At 41.0% G+C, this 25,158-nt stretch overlaps 1 protein-coding gene across 2 annotated transcripts; it reads left to right on the plus strand.

Moving 5' to 3' along the window:
• Positions 1–1,315: 1,315 nt before the first annotated feature.
• On the plus strand, positions 1,316–23,797 carry PTGR1 (prostaglandin reductase 1). 2 transcript variants are annotated; one of them, XM_003407526.4, is made up of 10 exons: positions 1,316–1,408; positions 3,120–3,235; positions 6,127–6,172; positions 7,414–7,470; positions 10,841–11,008; positions 14,456–14,573; positions 15,229–15,384; positions 17,274–17,382; positions 21,749–21,867; positions 22,879–23,797. In XM_003407526.4, exons 2-10 carry the CDS (start codon positions 3,130–3,132, stop codon positions 22,987–22,989), a joined length of 990 nt encoding a protein of 329 aa, XP_003407574.2. In that variant the 5' UTR covers positions 1,316–1,408; positions 3,120–3,129; the 3' UTR covers positions 22,990–23,797. The 2 variants fall into 2 exon arrangements, with proteins under 2 accessions (XP_003407574.2, XP_023400824.2); XM_023545056.2 differs by lacking the exons at positions 21,749–21,867; positions 22,879–23,797 and adding an exon at positions 19,188–19,380.
• Positions 23,798–25,158: the final 1,361 nt, after the last annotated feature.

A 25,158-nucleotide genomic window follows, 5' to 3' on the forward strand; every position in this document is an offset into this window, starting at 1 on the left:
GTCTCAGAGGTGCCAGAGCCCTGGAGGAGGTCTGAATATAAGGTGCCAAGAGGTCCCACTTCCAGGACTTTCTCTGAGCTGCCTGGTGATGTCATGGTTTTGTTATGCAAATCCAGTTTCAGTTAACATTTACAGTGGCAGGTTGTTGGACACAGCCTAGCAGGAAATTGTGAAAATGTGACTCCAGTGATTTGATGATGATCCTTTTTTTTTTCTTCTATTGAATTTCCCAGTAAATTAATAGAAATTCTAGTTCTCACATACTCTCTCTGCAAACAACTCCTTCTTCCCTTCATTTAATCACATTTCATGAGCACTGATCAAGGGTGCAAGATACATATGTGAATAAAGTCAGGTCTCAGAACTCAAAGGGTTGTGGGGGTGGGGACCATAAGATCAACACCGTCCTGATGACGGGCTTTAAGGAACAGAAATTCTCATTCATCCCTCGTGGGAATGTAAATTACTGCCATATTTTTGGAAAGTCATCTAGCAAATATTAGGTTTAACCAGTTTAAATTTATGAAACTGCCATTTCTTTAGGTCAACGTCTTTGAATATTAACACTTCTATATGATTCATCCTAACACATTAAAAAATGCACATCCTCTTTGGCCCAACATTCTCACTTTTGGGAATCTAGACTGTAGAAATAAAAACATTACAATGGATGACTTAAGACCAGCTCAATAAAGTGCACACCATAAAGAAGCAAAAAAAAAAAAAAATTAGTGGAAAGCTATTCATACAAGAGATATTACTGCTCTGCTGACATTGGTTATCTCAGGGAGGGGGTAACAGAGTAGGTTAAGGGGAAGTTTCTAGTTCTTTAGACATCGTTGCATTGTTTCAATATTTACATTCCACGGTTGTTAAGAATTGGGATGGGGGAGTCTGAGAAGGATTCACAAGGGAGGCGACCCTTGAACTGCCTTGTGCAAGGTGTTCAGGCAGGCTGGGGCCTGCGGCCAGAGGCCAGCGTCCAGGCACCGGCTGTAGGCATGGACCCCTGGCAAGCTGTGGGGCCAAGGAGGAGCACAGGACCAGACCCACACTGGGCCAGACCCGGGCTGCTTCGGCCTCTCCCTGTCTGAGCCATGGCTCCCTCTCTGCCACATGTTTCCGCCGGGTTCCCAATAAGGACGCTGGGTGCAGGTACAGCAGCACCTGGGCAGGGCTCGGATGCGGCCTTTGGAAACACACACACAACCCCCAACACCCAGACATTCCTCTAACCCGGAAGTTTCCTGCCCGTGACCCTCTCCAGAGCCCGGGCGCCCGCGCTTGCAGGAGTAGCTCCGCCCCGGGGAAGCCCCACCCTCGCCTGGGACCTGCCATAAGTCTCGGCCCCCGCGCGCTGCGGCGCAGTACTGCAGCCTTCCCGAGCTAGTGGGCTCAGCCGACGCTTGTAAGTAGACATTCCTCCCCTGCCACTTGTTTTTTCCGTGCTGAATTTCTAGACTCCCCGGTTATGGAGCGTTTGCACGTTGCTCCTCTTGTTGTGCCGAATAACCTGGCCTCCGCCTTGCACTCGGAGGAAACTTGGAAGGGAGTAAATGGAGAGACCAGAAAGGGTGGATGCTGGAGGGAAGGGCACGGGCTGGCGGCATTTTGGGTAAACCCCGTAGTTGTCTGCGCCTGGGGAAGAGGCTAGCCAAGGAATTTGCGGGACTGCAAAACTGAGGAAGCGTGGAAGGAGGAGAAAGGCGGGGTTGGCGTTCGGGGAGGTATGGTTAAGGGGTGCGGGAGTGGGGCAGGAAGAGGCGGCTGGGAGCCAACACCACACCGGGTCCCCTTCTCTTGCGGGGAGGACGCCATGGACCGAGTCGGCGTCTGAGGCCTTGCCCTTGTCAAAGAGCCTTCTGGGCTTGGAGCGAGTTCAGAATTCGCAGCGGTTGCCGTTTTGGGAAAAGGGACTAGAAAGAGCACCCGGGCTGCAGATTGGACGCCCCCACAGCTCCACTGGCAATGAGGAAGTGTCCCCTCCAGGCTACAAGCGTCCCTTTTTCCTGGCACTTGTTTGCAGCGGATTCACTCGCAGGGAAGCCCCGCTCGCGGGGAAGTTCGATCCAAGCGGAACGTTCAGGGCAGTCTTAATTATCTTCTCTGGGTTTTATGTGGCGGAAAGTTGTTGTTAGTAGCCTTCAATGGATTCCAATCATGGCAAATCCAAGCGTACAGAGTAGAACTGCTTCTTAAGGTTTTCAAGGCTTTCGGAAGCAGATCACCAGGCCTGCCTTCCAAGCCTGTGAGTTCCAGCCGCCAACTTTTGGGCTAGTCCAGAGCTTAACTTGGAAACCCTGGTGGCATAGTGGTTAAGTGCTACTACGGCTGCGGCTGCTAACAAAAGGTCGGCAGTTCGAATCCGCCAGGCGCTCCTTGGAAACTCTATGGGGCAGTTTCACGCTGTCCTATAGGGTCGCTATGAGTCAGAATCGACTCGACGGCAGTGGGTTTGGTTTGGTTTAGAGCTTAACTTAACCCTTTGCACCGCCCAGGGACTCTAGCCCGCAAATTTAAACCCCAGCGAACAAATGCTTGATTTCCGTTTGGAGGCAAAGAAAGACCGGGTTTGAAAATGGGGCGGAACAACGGAGCCCCCCACCGACCCGCGGTTTTCAGGTGTCGGTTATAATGTTTGCCTTAGAACGCGTTGCTTCGTCATCTAAAAAATGGGCGTGAGCTTCTGTTCTTAATATTTGAAACTTTTTCTTAGGATTCGCTTCATGTGAGGTGAGAAACTGGAAATATTTACATGCCCGGTAGCACTCTGTTCAGCCTCCCCAGAGAAGCGCTAGGGGTGGCTGGGAAGAATTTGCTTTACATTTTTCCTTGCCTTGGAGATTTCCTTAAAGCCTCAGTTTCCTTATTTTGTACACTGGCAAAGATAATAGTGCCTGTCTTATAGGAAAGTAATGAAGATAAAATGAGATCATATGCTTAGCACAGCACCAGATACATAGTAAATATTTAATACTAGATAAATGTGATCGATGCTAAATGATGATGAGGAATATCATGGGTGGACCCTGCAATGGCTAGGACATCATAAGAATTCAGTCACTTCATGGCAGTTGATTACATGTTTACTGTGTTCACTGGGGTTGGGTGTGTTCTAGGAGCTTCAGGATGGTTCGTGCTAGGAGCTGGACCCTGAAGAAGAATTTTGAAGGCTACCCTACTAACAGTGACTTTGAATTGAAGACAACTGAGCTCCCACCCTTAAAAAATGGAGGTAAGTCATAAGATTTCAGAATTGGAAGAGTGTTGTTATGGATTAAAGTATGCCTCCCAAAAATACGTGTTGTAAATCCTAACCTGTGGTTATAATCCCATTTGGGAATGGGTTGTCTTTGTTGTGTTAATGAGGCAGGTTAGTGTGAGGTGTGTTTTGAGTCAATTTCTTTTGAGATCTAGAAGAGATTATATAAGCCAGCAGAGTAGAGATGGGGTGAGATAGATGCCATGACACATGGTGATCTCCAAGGAGCCAGGAAGCAGAATCTGAAGAGACAAGGACTTTCCTTCAGAGCAGACAGATAGCGAAAGCCTTGCTCTAGAGCTGGCACTCTGAATTTGGACTTTTAGCCTCCTGAACTGTGAGAAAATAAATTTCTGCTTGTGGAAGCTTTCCACTTGTAGTATTTCTGTTATAGCAGCACTAGATAACTAACACAGGTGTTTATCAGTCTTTGCTGCATAGCAAACTATCCCAAAACTTAGTGACTTCAAACAACATTTATTAGTTCATGAGTCTGTGGGTTGGCAATTTGGGCTAGGCTAAGCTGTGCAGCTCTTCTATAAATCTCATCTGGGCTAGATGGTTGTTTAGGATGGGCTTTCCTCATATGTTTGATGTTTAGCAGGCTTTCTGCTGAGATGCATGCCTCAATTCTCCTCTATGGGCCTTTCTGGTAGGACAGCTTGAGATTGTTTTCATGGTAGTCTTATGGATCTAGCACAGTGGGAGTTGGCAAGCTCCGGTATGCAAGCGGTTTTCAAGCCTCTACTTGAGTCCTGTTTGCTAATATTCCGTTGGTGAAAGCAATCACATGGCCAAGCCCAGATTCAAGGGTGGAGAAACAGATTTCTTGATAGGAAGAGTGGCAAAGAGGCCAGCATATAGGGGTGGGCAGTTTTTGTGGCCATTTTACAATCTACCACAGAGACCTTTTCAAGGTTCTCTGTATGTCATGTTGGAGGATCCCTCTGCTTTCCTTGATAATTGACGTATGTGCTTGGGTGCATTACTCTTCATGACTTTGACCAGACCGTAGGAAGGCTGTCCTCTCTGTTTGGTGAGCCAATGATGACAGCAGGGTAAGCACTGCCCAACAGCTGTGTGCAAAAAAACTCAGACTATCCCTGGGAGCAGACAAAGAGGAAAAAACTCTCGTCCTTCACTGAGAAGTCTGGCATGCACTTGGGGGAAGTGGAGGGACAAGACAAACCTAAAGAAATGGAAGGGAGAGAAATGGCATATACCCCATGACATAGTTGGGGATTGGCTTTGTAGAATAGAATATATGAAGTTTCTAAAGGTAGGTAACCTTTTAGGAAAAGGGGATGCAGTCGAGTAGCATGGCAAAGTTGTCAGTCCTACGTAAGTGAAAAAATGGCTTGGTGGAGGCGTCTGACCTCCTCTAACTTTACAAGGAGGAAGGAGAGTCAAGATTAATAGCCCAAGGCTGATTCCTAAGAGGTGGAGGTCAGACATGCTTCCTTTCTCTACCGTCTTTACCAATTCTGACACTGTCCATTCCTCCCATGGCACTCTCTACTTCTCTGATGATTTGATAATTCATTGCAAGGGACACACACAACTCACAGGCAATACTCATGATTATGGGGTTCATTTAGAGAAGTAACAGGCTATAATTCAGGTTCAGGAACAACTCAGGATACAGTTCTTCCATCAGGACAGCGTCTTCTCCATCATGCTTGCAGACAGGGCTCTCTCTGGCCCCTCAGCTTCTGCCCTGGTCTGGCAAGTGTTACAAAGCTCTTTTAGCTCTGCTGATAAGTGCTCTGAGGCACCCCACTCACCAGTAAGCCTCGGCCCAGTGGCACTCAGTTCTAGCTCCGCGGGTCAGAAAGCGTAGCTCCACCAAGTGCCTGGAGCCACCCTACTCCACCAGCAAGCCTCCTGCCCAAAATCACTCAGCTTTCTTGCCCCTCAGGCCAGACTGCCTCCCTCAGGTCTCTTGGTTCAGCTGCCACGGCTCTTCTGCCACTGCTTCCTCATCTTCAGTGTTAACAGCTCACTCTCTCTCTCTGCCTCCTGGTTCCAGGAGCTTCTCAGCGTAGGAATCCTGGGTCCAAAAGATGCGCTTCACTCCTAGTTCTTGTTCATTGTTGGTGGTGAGATTCTCTTCTCCCACCTCTGTGATGGCTCATTTTAAGCCTAGTGGGATAAAAAAAAAAATAGGGGATGGCAAAACTGACCTTCTTTAGAATCCTGTAGACCTTATTTGCATGGTCCGACCCCTACACTGTGACATGAGCTTTATTTGCACTATTAGCAAGCTATCCAGTCCCCTTGGTGGGCCACAATTACATTATTTGTATAGTCCCACCCAGTCACTTGGATGGGAGTTACAAGACCAAGGCAAGAAAAGCCATGTAAAAGCAATCCATCGCACTGCGTCACGATGGCCAGGGCCGGGGCGCAAAATTTCAGAGAATGTCTGTGTGAGGTCACTTCAGCAAAATGCATATTCTTTACTACTAGTTGAGGTTGGTTTAATGAAACCTTATATGAGCGTTGTAATGTAACGGTTACAAGGGTGGCCTCGGACAATTTACTTAACCTAAGCTTAAATTCTTCATTGATAAAACTGGAAATAATAATTGAACCTATCTCGCAGGGTTGCTGAGAACATCAAATGAAATAATCCATGTAAATTATGGAGTAAATGATGAATAAATAGCATTATTATTAACTAGGCTGGACCAAGTGAGAGAGCCTTTCATGTCTCTTGAATAGAATGCCAACCCTTAGATGAGAGGCCAAACCTACACCAGAAAAAAAAACACCAGAAAGGCAATGTTTATTTAGAATGCCAAACACAATAAAGACATAAGGCCTTGAGTTTCTAATTGACCGTGGAATGCTTTATTTTGTAGAGGTCCTGCTTGAAGCTTTGTTCCTTACCGTGGATCCTTATATGAGGTATTATCTTCTTCCTAAAAATTCTTATGTTGTCTGTTGGGCCCTAATTTGAAGTAGTTAATGTTTTAACACATCCAGCTGATTTGAAATACTGTCACTTTTCCCTCCTTTTTTTCCCCAGTTTATCATTACCAGGCAAAGGTTTGAGAAGCTCGGTGAATGACTACCCCAGTCCTGTTATTTTATTACAATCTCCTGTCTACTATGCACAATTTGCCTTTTATTGCCCACCAGAATTGCTTCCAGAAAAATTAAAAAAGAAATCAAAGTCCAATTTGTCCATTTCACTACTGGAAAATAATTTGGATAGAGGGAGATGTTAAGACTAAAATCAGATTCTCTTGCCTTCCATTTACCTGTATTGAATTGACTCAAACTTGTATCCAAAATTAGCAAACAACTGGGGGAAGGGAAGGAATGAAAGCCTTCATGGGCCACCTATCTCCTCAGTAATTTTTTGCCTCGGTAAATAATTATAGCCATCGTTCTTTTAAATAATTTTTTTCATAGCCGATTAATAAAGATTCAAATCTGAAGTGAAAAATATAGTTTAAAAATGTTAACTAGCATCCCTTTTTGTGTTGCTAGCATTCTGGGTGAACAAGCATCAGTGGTGTCTGGGGCATATATTAAAAATCGTTCATGGAAACTTGTCCACAATTGAACTAGTGGTAAAGGGCGAAGGACATAAAGAGAATTCACAGAAGGAAACAGTGTACTGATAGATAATTAACTTGCAAAACAATTGCAAGGTCACTAACAATTAAATTCAAATTAAGCTAAGCACAAAGTATCAGCATGTTCATACCAGATTGCCAAGACTGGTAGCAAGCAGTGGGCAGAGGGATGAGGAAAACAGGCTCTCTCATATGCTACTGGTTAGAGTGGATACTTGTGCAGTGTTTTTGAAGAACAATTTGTCATCTATTCAAAATAAAAATATGCATCTCCTTTGACCTAGAATTTATACTTCTGGGAATTTAATGTAAAGGAATACTTGACATCATGTTCATTTCACAGAAAATTACTATCAGAGTGTTTCTCTGGAGTCACAGAGCAGAACGACTACCTCTAACAGCTTTCCCCTGCATCTCACCCAGTCGTACCGCTCTCTTGTATCCAAGGTTCATCTCTGCACATACTCCCCCAGTGGTTTTTCTTTTGGCTTTAAACTCGACAGATTTCCCCAGGTGCTATTATGTATTAAGAACGGGATTTCGTTTTTTTTTTTTTTTCCCCAGAATCGCAGCCAAAAGATTGAAGGAGGGTGACATGATGATGGGGCAACAAGTTGCCAGGTAATTACTTCTGTTTGTCCTAATGCTTGGAAAACATGTCTCCTCCTGACCCTCTTGCTGGGGCCTTTCTCTATCCGTTGCTCCAACAATTTCTTCAGCCTGCTTGCTTCTCTCACTGTTTGATCTTGGAAGCAACCTGGAAATCCTCACTCTTCCTGACTAATTGGGAGGGGAAGAAGGATGTGAAATGGCCATCATTTCAGTCTCACTTTGCTATCCTTACTTTTACTAAAAAGCGTTACTCATCCAGTTCATGATTATTATAAAAATTCAAATAAAAAGTTGCCTTGAAAACTGAAAGTTTCTCCATCATGTGAAGCTTTAGGGATGACTGTTGTAAACATATTACTATTTCAAATGCTGCTCTGTGCACATACTAGTATCTACAATTTTTTTTTTTAAATGACTTTTTTTTTTTTATACCATGAGGTTATCTTTTAGTTAATAACAGATTGACTCATAAAATAAACAGTATCATCCACGAGGACTGTGTTCCTTTAAAAAATCATCTATATGAGACCAAATGATCAACATTTACTCAAAAGCAAAGAGATGAGAAGGCAAGGGGGCAGGGAAACTAGATTACTAAAAAAAAATCAGAATGGAAATTACGAGAACACATTGTGAAAAAAGTAACCAATGTCATAGAACAAATTGTGTAGAAATTACTAAATGGGAACCTAATTTTCTGTGTAAACTTCCACCAAAAATCAATAAACTATATTAATTTTTAAAAAATGGCATTATAGACTCTTCGATAAAGTTTTTTTCTTACTTAACATTATATCATGGGTATCTTGTTGACAATATATATATACCCCCTACCTTTTAATGGTTATAAATTATTCTATTGTATTCCATTATTTAACTAATCTACTACTGATAACAATTATTTCAAATTTCTATACAAATAATTCTGCAAGAAACATATTTGTATCTCTATGTGTGCGTCTTTGTATTCTTTGCCAATTTGTCAAGTATTCCTTTACATTAAATTCCCAGAAGTATAAATTCTAGGTCAAAGGAGATGCATATTTTTAATTTGAATAGATGACAAATTGTTCTTCAAAAACACTGCACAAGTATCCACTCTAACCAGTAGCATATGAGAGAGCCTGTTTTCCTCATCCCTCTGCCCACTGCTTGCTATCAGTGTTGGCAGTCTGGTATGAACATGCTGATGCTTTGTGCTTAGCTTAATTTGAATTTCTTTAATTGTTAGTGACCTTGCAATTGTTTTGCAAGTTAATTATCAATCAGTACACTGTTTCCTTCTGTGAATTCTCTTTATGTCCTTTGCTCTTACCATTAGTTTTTTTCATCTTTTATACTGATTTGCAAAGCTTCTTGTATGTTAGTGAGACTAGGGCTGTAAATATTTGCATCTTTGTTTAATCTTTATCTTTGTCCTGTGACCAATCATAGTTTAAAATTTTTATGTGATGAGATTATTATTTTTATGGCTTCTTGGTTTCATTATCATACTTAAAAAGACATTCTCTTCTCCAAATTGCTGAACTATTTGTGTTTTCTTCTATAGTTTAATATTTAACAGCCTATTTTTATTTTGGCATAAGGAGTGAGGTATTTATTTCCAAATGACTCGCCATCACTATAATATTGGTTATAATATAATCTTGTTTGGATTTCTGTTGGGATTCCAATGACTTTATAGATTTATTTAGAGGGAGCTGACATCTTTACAATCTTTCTCTCTAAACACGAAGTATCCCTCTCCATTTATCAATTTTCTCTTGTGACCCATTAGCAGTTTTATTCATGTAGCCTTTTACATCTCTTGCTAGTAACGAAAGAAATGAACATGTATTTGTGTTTGCTGAATTGGTGAAGACTTTTTGAAAGATAATACTCAGCGCTGTAGATGATGTGATGGTACCTTCATACACTGATGGTGCAAGCAGAAATTGGTACAACTTTCCAGAAAGCAATTTGGCAATATACAGCGATAGTTACAAATGTCTTAATACTCTTTGATCTAGTAATTCCATTTATAAAAATATTACTCAGAAAGAAAATTCACATTTATTAATGTTAAAGTATACTTTACATGAGGAAAAATACTGAAAATAATCCAAATATCTAGCAATAGGGGAATAATTACATTTGTTACTTTTTGAAGAATTTTTACTAATGTGGAAAAAAACCTAAGATATATAGACTAGTATTATGTTTAGAGAGAAAAATTAGGTTACAAAACTATATAAAATGATTTAAATTATTAAATACATGTAATAAATATTAAAAATATTATTATGATTGCCATAAAATAAACCAAAATGTTAACAGCAGTTATGTTTGTATTATGCAATTAAGACTGATATTTTCATTTTATATGTTTTACATTTTTAAAAATAAATATGTTATATAACTTGAGGATCTGGGGGAAGATAGTAAAGAATGGTAAGAATGGTCAACAGGAACTTGAAAGATTAGATAGGAAACTTAGAGGGCCGTGAATTTATTTTTATGGAAAAGGAACAGTTCGGAAAAGGAGGATGAGAATGGTTATACAACTTGAATGTAATCAGTGTCACTGAACTGTGCATGTAGAAATTATTGAATTGTATAGGTTCTGCTGTGTATATTCTCAACAACAAACATAAAATAAATTATGTGTATGTGTGTGTGTGTGTAAGAATGGGAGAAGATAGAAGAAAGGGAATTAGTAAATGAGACAGAAAAGGGGCAGCTTGGGGGGGGGGTTGCACAAAAAGGCCAGGAGAGGTCAGTATCTTGAAAACTAATGGGGTAAGAGTCTTGAATAAAAACAGTGTTGAATAGAGTAGAAAGTTAAAATCAGAAGATTGAAGAATGGCCCCTGGATTTTGCAGTCAGGAGGTTGTAATCTTAATGGAGTAATGATGGTCGAAGGCAGAATGTAGTGCGTTTTCCAGTGAATGGAAAGTGAGGAAGTTTGGCTGTAAAAGGAAGAAGAGAGAGAGGGAAGGTAGGGAGAGGATGGGGTTATAAAATGGTAGAGTTGAGCATATTTAGATGATGAGGGAAAGGGACAATAGAGAGGAAAATGTTAAAGATTGAGGAGAGAGGAGGGCTAAGACATTGAGGGTGGCCCCTGAAGAACAGAAAAGAGCATCTTGAGTTAGAGAACAGATGCCACTTGCTCAGAAAGAAGTGGATGAAAACGGACAGATGCTGAACCAGCTGAGAGAGTTCTCTGATTCTTCTCAAGGAGGAAGAGAGGCCAAAGGCTAAGAATTAAAATGGAGAAATGTGTATTTAATCCTGGAATGTCAACCTAAGTGCCCTTTTGTGAACACTAATCACCCAGCATCTTGACTTCCTTGAAAGAAAAGAGGTTTTACATGTCTTAATGTCCTTTATTCTTCAGAGTTGTGGAAAGTAAAAACTCAGCCTTCCCAACAGGAACTATTGTACTGGCTTCTTCAGGCTGGACAACACACTCCATTTCTGATGGAAAAGAACTGGAAAAGCTGCCTACAGAGTGGCCAGACACATTACCACTGTCTCTGGCTCTGGGGGCAGTTGGCATGCCAGGGTGAGTTTCATGGATACATTTTGTTTGCTTGAATGCCTAACACTGAGTTTCCAAAATGATTTGTCTAGAACTTGGTCAGTAGGAAGAGACTTGAGACATTATAGGTTCAGGAGCTGATTGGAGTAGATGGTGGAACTAAGCAGGGAAGACGGGTAGGCTAGAGTTAGCTTTGGGACTCGAGGAAAATCAAGTGAGAGACCCTTAGGCACAAAGAGAAAGCAACAGGGAGAAGCAACATGGGGTGTGACCCCTCCTCTTGAGCAGCCAGTAAATGGTAATACAAAGGAACCATCCCCTTTTGTCCCTGGAAGGCTCTCTGCTTCACTTATCTCTGCTTCCAGAGTTTAAAAAGAGAAAGAGAATTCAATCTACCTTGGCCTTTCTGAATTCTCTCCTTCCTCACTTTTTCCCTGTACACATCTGAGATTTTGCAATCTGAAGGGAAATGAAGTTCACAGTAAACAGTTAAGATGAATCACAAATATGGTTGTATAGTCACTCAGCTTAGTATGGATTTAAAATACTCAAGCTTCTCTTGGCCTTGTCCCTCAGGAAAATTCCCGGTCCATTCTCCTTCCTGTGCCCATTCTCCAGTCCTCAGGTTGACTTTGGACATCAAGTTCCTTTTGTGTCTTGGAGAAGCAAGTTCGTTGCCTTTTAGAATCCCTAAAACTTTTCTAACTCATGATTCATTTAGTTCCTTCCTTTCTTCTAAGCTGTGTCATCTTTCTCTCCCTTCCTTCTTCTCACCCTCTTCTCTTCCTTTTTTATTTTTTAAAAGAATTCCAGAGAATGAAATGGAGATATATATCTCCAAACAATCAGCCTTGAACAAAATTACCCCCATACATTACAAGTTCATATTCCACTTAATCTCCTCAAAATTGCCACTGCCAAGAGATATCACTGTGAAATTAGACGATACTTGGTACCTTCTTACATTCAATTAGTGGACAGTAAACAGAATTGCGGCGGTTCCTGTTCACCCCTGCCGCCCCTGTACCCTCCACTGGTGACAGCTTTTCCTCCCACCTTGTTTTCCTTCTCTCAGAATTGTGAGCCAGGTGTAGAAGAATAGAGGTAAACGTAGACATGAGGAAATCTAGGGTAAGTCTCTCTTAACTTAGTTGGGGAGAAAATAATTTGTAAAATATTAAGATATCTTGATCCTTGAAACATAAGATAATTTACTCATTCATGTATACTTTTTTTATTTACTTGTTGCCAGGCTCCTAAGGAGTGCAATTTTACTCCAGAAAAATCAACTTTATACCAGTGGTTCTCAATAATGGGGGGGGGAGGAGTTATACCATACCTGTTTCTAGCCTCATCCAGCCACATACCACCTATTCTTTGAGAATTCCTGCTATTATGAGCCACCTGCCAGTGAGATGGGTCAGTCCTTTAAGAATGGTGGGACTCTGTTAAAGACTACAAAGAAGTTGTCCAAGCTTCACAGATATAACATTCCCCCAATGTATTACATCATTTCCTTCAACAAGACCCCTCTCAATTAAATTGGAAGAGTTCATGTGTTTTGATCTCCAATCTGTTGATTCGATCAATTTGCTTTAGTCCAAAATGCGCCTTAATTTTTCTTCTAGGATTTCTTTACTGTTGGTTTCTCCATCTTCCTTTTATTTTTAAAAGGCTTGATGTTTGGGAAAGGCTTTAGATCAATATGTCTTGTTAAGAGGTGACTGTGGAAATACCTAGAAGGTGGATTGGGGGTGCTGGTTGTGGTGACACAATCAGAAAATGTACCCTCTTCCTCTCCTTTGGGGTTAGGCTAACTTGTGCAGCAAACTCTGGCATCAGCATTCATTAAGGCGGTGGTTCTCAGTTGCTAGCATTAATAAGAATCGTCTGGAGTGACATGAAAATTCAGAGTTCCAGGTCCCAGTACTTCTGAATTAGTGGGTATCTCAGGTATGCTGCTATAGCAGAAATACCACAAGTGGATGGCTTTGACATACAGAAATTTATTTTGTCACTGTTTAGGAGCCTTAAAGTCTGAATTCAGGGTGCCGGCTCTAGGGGAAGGCGCTCTTTCTCTGTTGGCTCTGAGTGAAAGTCCTTGTCTCTTTTTAGCATCTTTAGGCCTAACGTTCCTTGACTCTTTGGTGATCTTCATGTGGCATGCCATCTGTCTTCCCCCAGCTGTGCTTTACTTCCTTGCTTAATCTGTTCCCTTTATATTTGAAAAGAGATTGACTCAAGACACACCGAATTTGTCTGAAATTTTTAAAGTGGCTTAACAATCACCATAGTGGCTGTGGGTTTCATTGGCTCAGACTCAGGGGTACAAAAAATATGACTTAAAAAATTTCTACTACTGAATTTCATTTCTATCTCAGCCCTTCATTTTGGCTGGTGTAGTAGTAAAAGAAAACCTATTAAAGTCGATGATTCCTCATGTCATTTCAGGCTTAAAACTCAGGAGTTCCGCTTCTCCCTAGGGTTGATACAAAGCATCAAGGGCTAACACAAGGGCAGTGTCAGTAGAGAGTCTTACCCTTGATCTATACGGTCATAGATGCTGGTCTTCTTTGTGCTCAGAGTGTAACTTTTCCTATTGATTCAGTCACATCCCCTTCCAAGCTGGCAATCCACGAAGGTGTGGTGGTGTCTTCACCCCGTCCCCATCAGTACTGTCCATGCAGCATCCTTACAGGCCCAGTAGTTCTTTCCTTGCAAGCTAACGTCAATGTCACACTTGGGGTGATATGGGAAACTTTCAGAAGTTCTTCACACCACCATGGAAAACTTTAGGTGCTCTCTCTGACCTTTCTGTGCCTAGATACATCATACTATACTGGATGGCTATGGCACTGTAATGACTTGAGGCTTTTCCCATGAAACTCATATCTCCTGAGGACTTACAGGAAATGAGGCACAAACCCTCTATTCTTGGATCCCCAAAGTTTAAGGGAAATCTATCTTCTTTCTCTTTGGGACTTGGCCTGTGGATTGGATGGGATGCAGCCCCCTTCCAGCTAACTCTTCATTCCTCCCTAGTTCATGTCTTCTTTATTGGTATTTCAGATATGGAAGGAGGAGGTGGGATAATAATAGCGGCTAGTCATATTCATTTCCTATATTTTCTGTCTTTAACCTGCACCCAAGGAACTTGGCTGCTAAGATGGCCTTCCAACCAAAAATTAGTTGCTGTCAAGCCAATTCCAATTCATAGCGACCCCTTGTGTGCCAGTGTACAACTGTGCTCCATAGGGTTTTTAATGGCTGATTTTTTAGAAGCAGGTTACCAGGCCTTTCTTCTGCAGCATCTCAGGGTAGACTTTAACCACCAACCTTTTCTTTTTTTAGCAGCAAAGCACATTAACCATTTGCACCACCCAGGGACTCCTAAGAAGGCCTGGTGACCTGCTTCTAATGAATTATAGGGGAAAGAAAAAAATCTTTCCATATGTCCTTTTTTCCCCTCAGTCTGACAGCCTACTTTGGCCTACTTGACGTCTGTGGTGTGAAGGGTGGAGAAACACTGATGGTTAATGCAGCAGCAGGAGCAGTGGGCTCTGTTGTTGGGCAGATAGCTAAGCTCAAGGTAAGCAGTTTCCTCCAGTACCAAACGTTTACTCAGGGTTCACAGTGTGCACTGGGAAGGCAACAGTGAACAGAGCAGACCTTCCCCAGCCTGAGAGTTTATAGTCTAGTGATTGAAGCTGAAGATTGGGAATGATTGAGAAATAGGGGGAAAATGGTGTAGCAAAGATGACCTGCACGTTGTTATTTGATAACAATGCAGGTGTCAAGTCAGGAATCTAGAATATCCTATCTATCTAGAATAGTGGGTGTATAAGCAGTAACTAGTTTCATAGTTTTTATGGAACATTCTGTTGCTACAACTTAATCTCCTTTCCTCATGATTGCCCTCAGCAATAAAGAATCAAGAAGTCAAATGAATAGGTTGTCCAAGAAGCAGGTTGAAACAGACTGCAAACCAAATGAACATATTAGTAATCTGCTAAGTAGACAACAAGCTGAAGTTATGGTTGGGTTGTAGGCTGGCTCGAGGATGATTTCACTTATGGGGCCTGTTGGCCCCTTACAGTATTCCTCAGATAATGTGGCTCAGTCCATAAGAGTGTGTTCTTGGGGAATTGACCATACTAGACTAGGAGATGGAATTGGTCCATGCCTATGGCTTATAAATGGTTTCTACCCCCCTTTCCCCCTGCCACCCTCCCCACCCAATTTAGGGCTGCAAAGTGGTTGGAGCAGCTGGGTCTGATGACAAGGTTGCCTACCTTAAAAAAGTTGGATTTGATGTTGCCTTTAACTACAAGACAGTAGAGTCTTTGGAAGAAACTTTGAAAAAAGCCTCTCCTGGTGGTTATGATTGCTATTTTGATAATGTAAGTACCAACTGGACTTAATATCTGGTTTATTAACAAAGTACTACACAATGAATATACTTATGGGGTTTCCATCTAAAATTTAGGAAAGTGCATATGCCATTTTTTCTCACGGCCTTATTGAGATATTATTCATATACCATACATTTCACATATTTAAAGTGTATAATCCAATGGTTTTCAGTATATTCACAAAGTTGTACAACCACCCCCACAATCAATTTTAAAACATTTTCACGATTACAAAAAGAAACCCTGTACCCATTATCAGTAACTCCTCGTTTTTCCCCGTGTGGTCTTTTGTGACTGACTTCTTTCACTTAATGTTTTCAAGGTTCATCCATGCTGTAGCATGGATCAGTACCTCATTCCATTTTATGGACAACTAACATTCCACTGTATGGGTATGCCCCATTTTATTTATCCATTTACCAGTTGGTGGGCATTTGAGTTGTTTGCATGTTTTGGCTCTTGTGTATAATGCTGCTGTGAATATTTGCAAGTTTTTGTGTGGACTTATATTTTTATTTCTCTTGGGTATACATACACCTATGAGTGGGATTCCATGTTTAACATTTCGAGGAACTGCCAAAGTGACTGCACTATTTTACATTTCCACCAGCAATGTATCAGGGCTCCAGTTTCTCCAAATCCTCACCAACACCTATTTCTATCAGTCTTTTTTTCATTTTAGCCATCCTGGTGGGTTTGAAGTGGTATTTCATTGTAGTTTTGATTTGTATTTCCCTAATAGCTAATGATGTTGAGCATTTTTTCATGCTACCGTTGGCCATTTGCATATCTTCTTGGAGAAATGTCTGTTCAAATTCTTTGTCCATTTTTCAGTTGGTTTATTTGTTGAGTTGTAAGAGTTCATTGTATATCCTGGATACAAGTCTCTCATCAGACATAGGATTTGCAAATATTTTCTCTTATTCTATGAGTTTTTTTTTTACTTTCTGATAGTGGCCTTTGAAACACAAAAGTTTTTAATTTTGACAAAGTCCGATAAATCTATTTTGTCTTTTGTTGCTTGGGTTCTAGTGTCATGTCTTAGAAGGCTTTGCCTTACCCAAGGTCATGAAGATTTACTCTTCTGTTTTTCTTCTAAGACTTTTATAGTTTTATCATTTTATAGCTCTTACATTTAGGTCTGTGATCCATTTTGAATTAATTTTTGTGTAGAGTGTAAGGAAGGGGTCCAATTTCATTCTCTTCAATGTAGATATCTAGTTATTTTGCACCATTTGTTGAAAAGACTGTTCTTTCCCTATTGAATTATTTTGGCACTCTTGTTGAAAATCAGTTGATTATAAATGTAAGGGTTTATCTCTGGACTCTCAGTTCCATTGACCTATATTCTTTGGAGTAAGTTTTGAAATCAGGAAATATGAGTCTCCAACTTCATTCTTCATATGCCTTTTGAATATTTTTCTATACTTTTAGATTATGGGACAACGAGATTATTGGACTGATCAAAGAACCCCAGTATACCCTTTGCCGTTGAGTCGATTCCGACTCATAGTAACCCTAAAGGACACAGTAGAACTACCCCATAGGGTTTCCAAGGAGCACCTGGTGGATTCAAACTGCTGACCTTTTGGTTAGCAGCCGTAGCTCTTAACCACTGTGCCACCAGGGTTTCCACCCCAGTACACAATAAAGTAAAACTTGTAAGTTATGGAAGGTATTTTCTTAGAGTTAAGTGGAAATGCCCAGATTCTACTGCTTTTTTTCTGTGATTTTCTGCACTGTTGTGCCAATTAAATCAGTTTCTTCCTGTTCAAACAGATATTATGAAATGAAGATTGTGACTTAATGGTTCCCTGAATCATCTAGTGTTTAGATTATTTAAGTTTTTGTTTGTTTGTTTATTTGTTCCTGTTTAGGTAGGTGGAGAGTTTTCAAACACTGTTATTGGCCAGATGAAGAAATTTGGAAGAATTGCTATATGTGGGGCCATCTCTACATATAACCGTACTGGTCTGCCTCCCCCAGGTAATGAGCTCGTGTACATGATCACAGATGTAGGAAGTCTGGACAAGGAGAAGATTCACAGATATGGTGTAGGCCAGTGACTACTAAGATATTAAAAAGATTAAAATTATATCTTCATATGACATATTTCTGAGACAACAATGAACTCTGTCACTGACTATACAGATAGATAAGAAAACTGCTCATGATGGTGTTGCAAAAAAAATTTAGAAACATTTCCTGATATTCTTGATGAAGTATTATGATAGTATTTATTAAAATATAAAATTTAATATATTTGGTATTAAATCAGCTTATATTAAATTTTAATGTAGAGAAATAACAGTATCTAAAAATATGGAATAAAAACTTATTAAAAGTTTTAGTTTTTTACCTGTTGTTTTCTGGAAAGTTGTAAAAAGATAGCCATGATTAGATTTAGAAACTGAACACCTTGGTCTGGCCAGTAGAATATTGGGGTTTTTCACCATACTTATTTAATCTATATGCTGGGCAAATAATCTGAGAAGTTGGATGGTATGAAGGAGAACGCAGCATCAGGATTAGAGGAAGACTCATTAACAACCTGGGATATGCAGATGATACAGCCTTGCTATTGAAGAGGATTTGAAGCACTTACTGATGAAGACCAAAGACCACAGCCTTCAGTATGAATTATACCTCAACATAAAGAAAAATCCTCACAACTGGACCAATAGGCAACATCATGATAAACAGAGAACAGATTGAAGTGGTAGAGGATTTCATTTTACTTGGATCTACAATCAACACCCATGGAAGCAGCAGTCAAGAAATCAAAAGACGCATTGCATTGGGCAAATCTGCTGCAAAAGATCTCTTTAAAGCGTTAAAAAGCAAAGATGTCACTTTAAACACTAAGGTGTGCCTGACCCGACCCATGGTGTTTTCAGTCACCTCATATGCATGTGAAAGCTGAATAAGGGAGACCAAAGAAGAACTGATGCTTTTGAATTATGGTATTGGCAAAGAATGTTGAATATTTCACAGACTGCCAGAAGAATGAACAAATCTGTCTTGGATGAAGTACAGCCAGAATGCTCATTAGAAGCAAGGTGGCAAGACTCTGTCTCACATACATTGGACATGTTATCAGGAGGGACGAGTCCCTGGAGAAGGACGTCATGCCTGGTAAAGTAGAGGGTCAGTGAAAAAAAAGGAAGGCCCTCAATGAGATGGATTTACACAGTGGCTGCAACAGTGGCCTCAAGCATAACAATTGTGTCATGGATTGAATTGTATCCTCCCAAAATATGGCAACTTGGCGAGGCCATGATTCCTAGTATTTTGTGAATATCCACCATTTTGTCATCTGATGTGATTTCCCTATAGTGTTATAAATCCTATCTGTATGATGTTGATGAGGTGGAATTAGCGGCAGGTATATTAATGACGCAGGACTCAGTCTACAAGATTAGGTTTTGTCTTAAATCAATCTCTTTTGAAGATATAAAAGAGAGAAGTGAGCAGAGAGACATGGGGACCTCATACCACCAAGAAACAAGTCAGGAGAATAGTGTGTCCTTTGGATCCAAGGTTTCTGTACAGACAAGCTCCTCAACCAGGGGAAAATTGATGACAAGGACCTTTCTCCAGAGCTGACAGAGAAAGCCATCCCTGGAGCTGACACCATGAGTTTGAACTTGTAGCCTACTAGACTGTGAGAGAATAAATTTCTCTTTGTTAAAACTGTCCACTTGTGGTATTTGTTATAGCAGCACTAGATGACTAAGAGAGATTGTGAGGATGGTGCAGGACCAGGCAGTGTTTTGTTCTGTTGTACATAGGGTCGCCGTTATTTCGAACTGACTCAACAGCACCTAACAACAACAGGCAACCATAAAGAAATTGGATTTTCATCCTATGACAGGCTTTGACTTATGGAAATGAAACCTTATAGCCCTGCTAGATACCACCACCACAAGTACACTGAGACAAGTGCAAAGGGGCTCGAGTGCGAAGAGCTGAGGAACGGCAACTGGTAGGTCCTCTCTTGGGTTGTGAGAAATCAAAGACGTCAACTTTTCCCAGAGGAAAAGTCCAGTTTTACTTGACAATTCTGTTCTTAGGGACTTTTTCCCCCTATATTTTTCTAATTGATGCTAAGCTAGAATCATGTCAGCCTGTCTACTGAGCAAGGCTCCATTTTCTTAACCACAGTCCAATAAGCTACAGCCAAATATTTTAGATATAGCACCTTGATCTATTCTTTTAGCAATTAGTTTTTGGAAATTCAGCTGCTCGGACAGGTCTTTGATAGATCACCTGGCCTTGTCCATTTTACTTTAATCAGATGGGGTTCTGCCTGATCTCTGATCTTCAGCAATTCATATTTCAGTGTTAGGATAGCTTAAAGACAAGTAATTATTCATCCAAATTTTAATGCCACATTTGCTTTTTTTGCCCTCAGTAAAGAAACCAACATTCCCATCAGGTTAGATAAGCCCAGAAACAGTACTTCATCCTCCTCCATGATGAGGAAATGCGATTCCAATCCTTAAGTCGGGAAAAAAAAAAAAAAAAAAAAGATGGTTGGGGTGGGTCTTCTGAAGAAGCTCTCTTTGTGCAAGACCAGTCTAGCATTTGGATGTGTCACTGCTGTATGTCAATGTCATGTCTCACTTGTCTTTCCTGGGCATACATTGGTTTCGGTTCAAGAAAAAGTTCCATTTTTATGACTGCTGTTTTTAATGTAATTTCCTTCCACATAGTGAGTGGGAACTTCAGGCTTGAGTGACACCAGTTATGAAGAGCTCTGAGGATAGATTCTGCCACTCATCTTGTTTCTTTTGGCTTTGATATTCTCCAGTCATCTTCACCTGACTTCTGGATCTTAATAGCATTATGCTGAAGTATTATTTCCTCACTGTTTGGTCATGTATGATCCTGGGGAAAAAAAGCCAGGCAACGAATACAACCTTTTGTCTCTCACACAGACAAGGAGTACCTTCTTTATTAGGTGCAGTGATTTCATAGTAACCTTATGTGTTTTCTAGGCCAGTAGTTCTCAAAGTGTAACCCCAAACCAACTACACCACCATTTCCTGGGAACTTGTTAGAAATTCAAATTCTCAGATCCACTAGATGAGAAATTGGGAGAGGGGCCCAGCAATCTGCTTTCACAAGCCCTCTAGATGATTCTGGTACATGCTAAAGTTTGAGACCCACTGTTCAGGCCAACTCTCGGTGTTCTGAAATGGTGAGGGCAGGGGCAGGTGGGGGAGCTGCTGAGCCTCTTCATCTTTCTTACTGACTCTCATGTCTCCTTTAAGGAGTAAATAGGTTTATGCCACAGAATGACACCATTAAGCCATAAGGCAGAACACACTATCAGGAATATCAGGTATTCTTAAGTATTCCAGAAAATTTTTCCTTTGTTAGCTTCGCCTCATTCTGTTCCATGGAACTGTTTGGGAAGCTTTTGGTGGGCCTTGCTTCTGGCAGGTGAGGAATGAGCAGTCCCTGGCTGCCTGGTTTGTGCAAGGACCCCCAGTGTATATTAGTTTCCTGTTGCTGCTGTAACAAATTTCCACAAATTTAGTGGCTTAAAACCTGGGGTTCCAACTGGTTTGTTTTTATGTCAGAATTCTTAACATAAATAAGAATCACCTGGGGATCTTGTTAAACTGTAGATTCTGATTCAGTATATCTGGGGTAGAAATACAAATTCTCACCAGGGGGTCAAACTGGAACAAACAGATTCAAAGTTCTGCTTAAAACAACACAAATTTATTATCTTACAATTCTGGAGGTCAGAAGTCTAGAATGGAAAAAAAAAATCTAAAATAGGTTAGCAGGGCTGTGTTCCTTCTGAAGGATCTAGAGGAAAATCCATTTCCTTGGTCTTTTCCAGCTTCTAGAGGCTGCTTGCATTCCTTGGCATGAGGCCCCTTCCTCCATCTTCAAAGCCTGCAGCCTAGGGTCTTCAAATATTTCTCTCTCTGTTCTCAATCTGACCTCTTCTGCCATTGTCACATCTCTCTCTTTGACTTTCTTGCCTCCTTCTTTCCCTTATAAGAACCCTTGTGATTACACTGGGCCCACCCAGATAATCCAGGATAATTTCCCCATCTCAAAATCCTTAATCATATCCAGTATTCCACATCCAGTATTCACAGCTACTGGAGATTAGGACGTGGACATCTTTGGGGGGGGCATTATTCTGCCTGCCACAGACTGCATGCTGATTAGTCAGCAACCCCATGGATTAAGAAGGAGCGGAGGAAATGGAAGGGAAGCACTAGGAGAACAGTGATGGTAAATTGTGCTGCCTGTGTTGTTTTTTTTTTTTTTTTACCACATCCACTTCTCTGGACCCTGTGGCCCAAATGTGCCCTCCTCTTCACAGGTCCACCCCCAGAAATTGTCATCTATCAGGAACTCCGCATGGAAGGGTTCATCTTCAACCGCTGGCAAGGGGATGTCCGCCAGAAGGCTCTGAAAGACTTGCTGAAATGGGTCTCAGAGGTAAGGAGCTCTGGGACCAACCCCTCCAATTGTACACATATCCCATTCTCTTTTGCCACTCAAGACTGCCATCCTACCAATTCTTCCCTCTTTCTGCTGCATTATCAGTTTTCTGCTGTCAGGTCATTGCCTTTAGAATACAAACGCTCTTCTCCGTCTTAAAAAGGAAAAACAAAACCAACAAACAAAAAAACCCTCTCATTTCCACTGCAAATACAGGTCCACCCCACTTCTTTCCCTTTTATAACAAAATTCCTAGGAGAGTTTTCTATTCCCACTGTCTGTTATTCCTCTCTTTCCATTCTTTCTTGAGCCCATTTATCAGATTTTTGCCCTGCTGCCATTCCACCAAAATCGCTTTTGTCAAGGTTGTCCCTGTTCCTCACATTGCAAAATCCAATGGTCAATTTCCAGCATCACTTAACAATGGGCAGTATTTGTCAGAGGTGATCACACTCCTTCCTTGGTATACTTTCTTCCCTTGGCTTGCAGGACAATGCTCTTGGTCTTCTTACCTTACTGACTGGTTCTTCTCAGACTCCTTTGCTGTTTTTTTCCTTCTCTCCCAAGTTAATATTAGAGTGCCACAGAATATGGTTACTGGATCTCTTTTCTCCTCTCGATCCACACTCTGTGCCTTAATTAGCTCATCCAGGCTCATGCGTTTAAATATCAATATACTGATGGCTCCCAAATTTCTGTCTTCAGCCTACTTTCTTGAACTCTAGGCTCGTATATCCAGCTGCTTACTCAATAGTTGCACTTAGATGCCTAATACACATCTGACTTACCATGTCACACACAAAATATGTATTGATCTTTCTGTGACATACACTTTGTGTGTATACCTTGTCACAAAGTTGACTGTGAAGTTAATGGAGGATAGGGCCTCCAGCTTATGTTTTCAAATCTTGCGTGATCTACCTGACTAATGTTTGTTGCTGGGATGAGAAGGCTGTATCATTTGGAATATGAAATTAACCTGTTACATTTGTTGTTGTTTGGATGCAGGGTAAAATCCAATACCATGAATACATCAAAGAAGGATTTGAAAACATGCCAGCTGCATTTATGGGAATGCTGAAAGGAGAAAATTTGGGGAAGGCAATAGTGAAAGTATGAAAAACGACACATGGAATCTAGAGATCATTTGAATGACTACTTAATTGCTGCTTTTCCCCATTTAGTAAAAATGTATATTGCCTTAATTATCTAAGAAATGGCAACTAATGAGTTTGACCTACTGAATAAGGTAAATTTAAGTATAACTGGTGTGTTATTAGCAACAGGGAATGATAATTTCAGTGAACAAAAACCAGTCACCCCACTGCCAATTACAGGTCCTTCTGGGTTATGGTAGAAAATAATGGCTTTGAAGTCTGATTTACTGCCTCTGCGACCTTGGACTTCTGCTTTTTCATCTGTACAATGAGGATAATGACATCTGCTTCATATACATATTATACACTTACTTAAAGCATCTGCATAATGCCTGGCATATATTAGCTGCTCAGTAAATGCTAGCCGTGAATTCAAAGTCATAATATTATAATATTACTACTCCTACTGCTTATGATTATCCTAGAAAAAATAATCATTGCTAGTGTAAAAGAGGTCCCAGGACCAGCCCACACTGATCCTTTGCAGGCAAGTCGAGTGATGGACCAGGGAAGGAATCTACTCCTCACCACAGCTACAAAAAAGATAATACAATGGAATATTAATAGCTTATAAAAATTGTACAATGTATATGACAAAAGCTTAAAACATTACTGAGGAACACAAAAGAAAACTTGAACATATAGAAAGGTGTCTTGTTCTGGGACAGGAAGATTCAGTGTCATAATGTCGTCAATTCTGTTGGTCAATCGTGCCACCAACAGAAGAGGGATTAAAGAAATTGTAGTACAATAAAACAATGAAAAAATTGTGTGTGTGTACAGTTGATCATTCTTGGGTTCCTTATTTGTGAATTCACGTGCTCGCTAAAACTTATTTGTAACCCCAAAATTAGTTTTTGCAGCACTTTCCCTATCATCCAGAGAGTGGTGAAAAAGTTGAGTTGCCTGAGGTGAAGGTTCCTGACAGGTTAAGAAGACTGGTTTGGTATTTGCTAATACAGCTTCTGGAAACCCTGATGGTGTAGTGGTTAAGTGCTACGGCTGTTAACCAGAAGGTAGCAGTTCAAATCCACCAGGCGCTCCTTGTAAACTCTATGGGGCAGTTCTAATCTGTCCTGAGTTGGAATCGACTCAATGGCAAGAGGTTTTAATACAGGTTCTGGTGGTTCGGTGGTTAAGAGCTTGGCTGCTAACCCAAAGCGGGGCAGTTCAAATCCACCAGCCACTCCTTGGAAACCGTATGGGGCAGTTCTACTTTGTCCTATAGGGTTGCTATGAATCAGGATTGACTCAGTGGCAATGGGCTTAGTTTTTTTGGTTAATACAGGTTCTTATTGACTTTATAGAATATACCAGTTGCTGCCCAGCAGACCCTGACTCATGGTGACCCCATGTATCAGAATACAACCATGCTCCACAGGGTTTTTAATGGTTTGTTTTTTGAATTCTGAACCCTAAGAACAAATTACTCGCAAGTACAATTTAAAAAAAAAAATCAAAAACAAAACTTCTTGCCCTTTCAATCTTAAATGCATTAGATGATGCAGAGGAAGGTAAATGTCTGCTGGGATTCAGGGTGGAGGGACCTCAGTGACCTAAAGCAGGCAGAGGTCATGCATATAGGCTGGCTGCCCAGGATGAGGAGTCTAAAGCCCAACATTTCTGTGTGTGGAGGGTATTGCAGCCTAGGGTGGGTAGCTGGAGCTTGAGCAGAAGGAGGAAGGCACCTGAGTCACAAGAGGGCTGCCCAGTGTGGTGTCAGTGCCCAAGAGGAGTACAGAAGGCATTCATGCAGGTGAGGGGGGCTGAAGTTGGAGAAAAGCATGGCCTGACGAACCACTTTGATGTCTTGGGCTGTCTGTGGCTAGATCTGCTTACTCTAACTGCACTGTCCAATATGGTAGCCACAAGTCACTTGAGGCTATTGAGAACAAGAAATGTGGATAGTGCCACATTTTAAGATTCAAAAACCTGAAGCAGAATAAATTTTTTTCCCATTGAAGACGACTTTATTGTTTTGATAGAACTATAATTCATTTCAACCGTTGCATCACATAGGGTATTATAATGCTTGGACACGCGCGTGCGATGTTTCTAGTATTACACATAAACACATCACCAATCTACTCAGTGTCAGCAGATTCAGTTCAGATGACTTTTTGTCCTACAG

The sequence above is a fragment of the Loxodonta africana genome, chromosome 9 (genome assembly GCF_030014295.1).
Source record: "Loxodonta africana isolate mLoxAfr1 chromosome 9, mLoxAfr1.hap2, whole genome shotgun sequence".
NCBI lineage: Eukaryota > Metazoa > Chordata > Mammalia > Proboscidea > Elephantidae > Loxodonta > Loxodonta africana.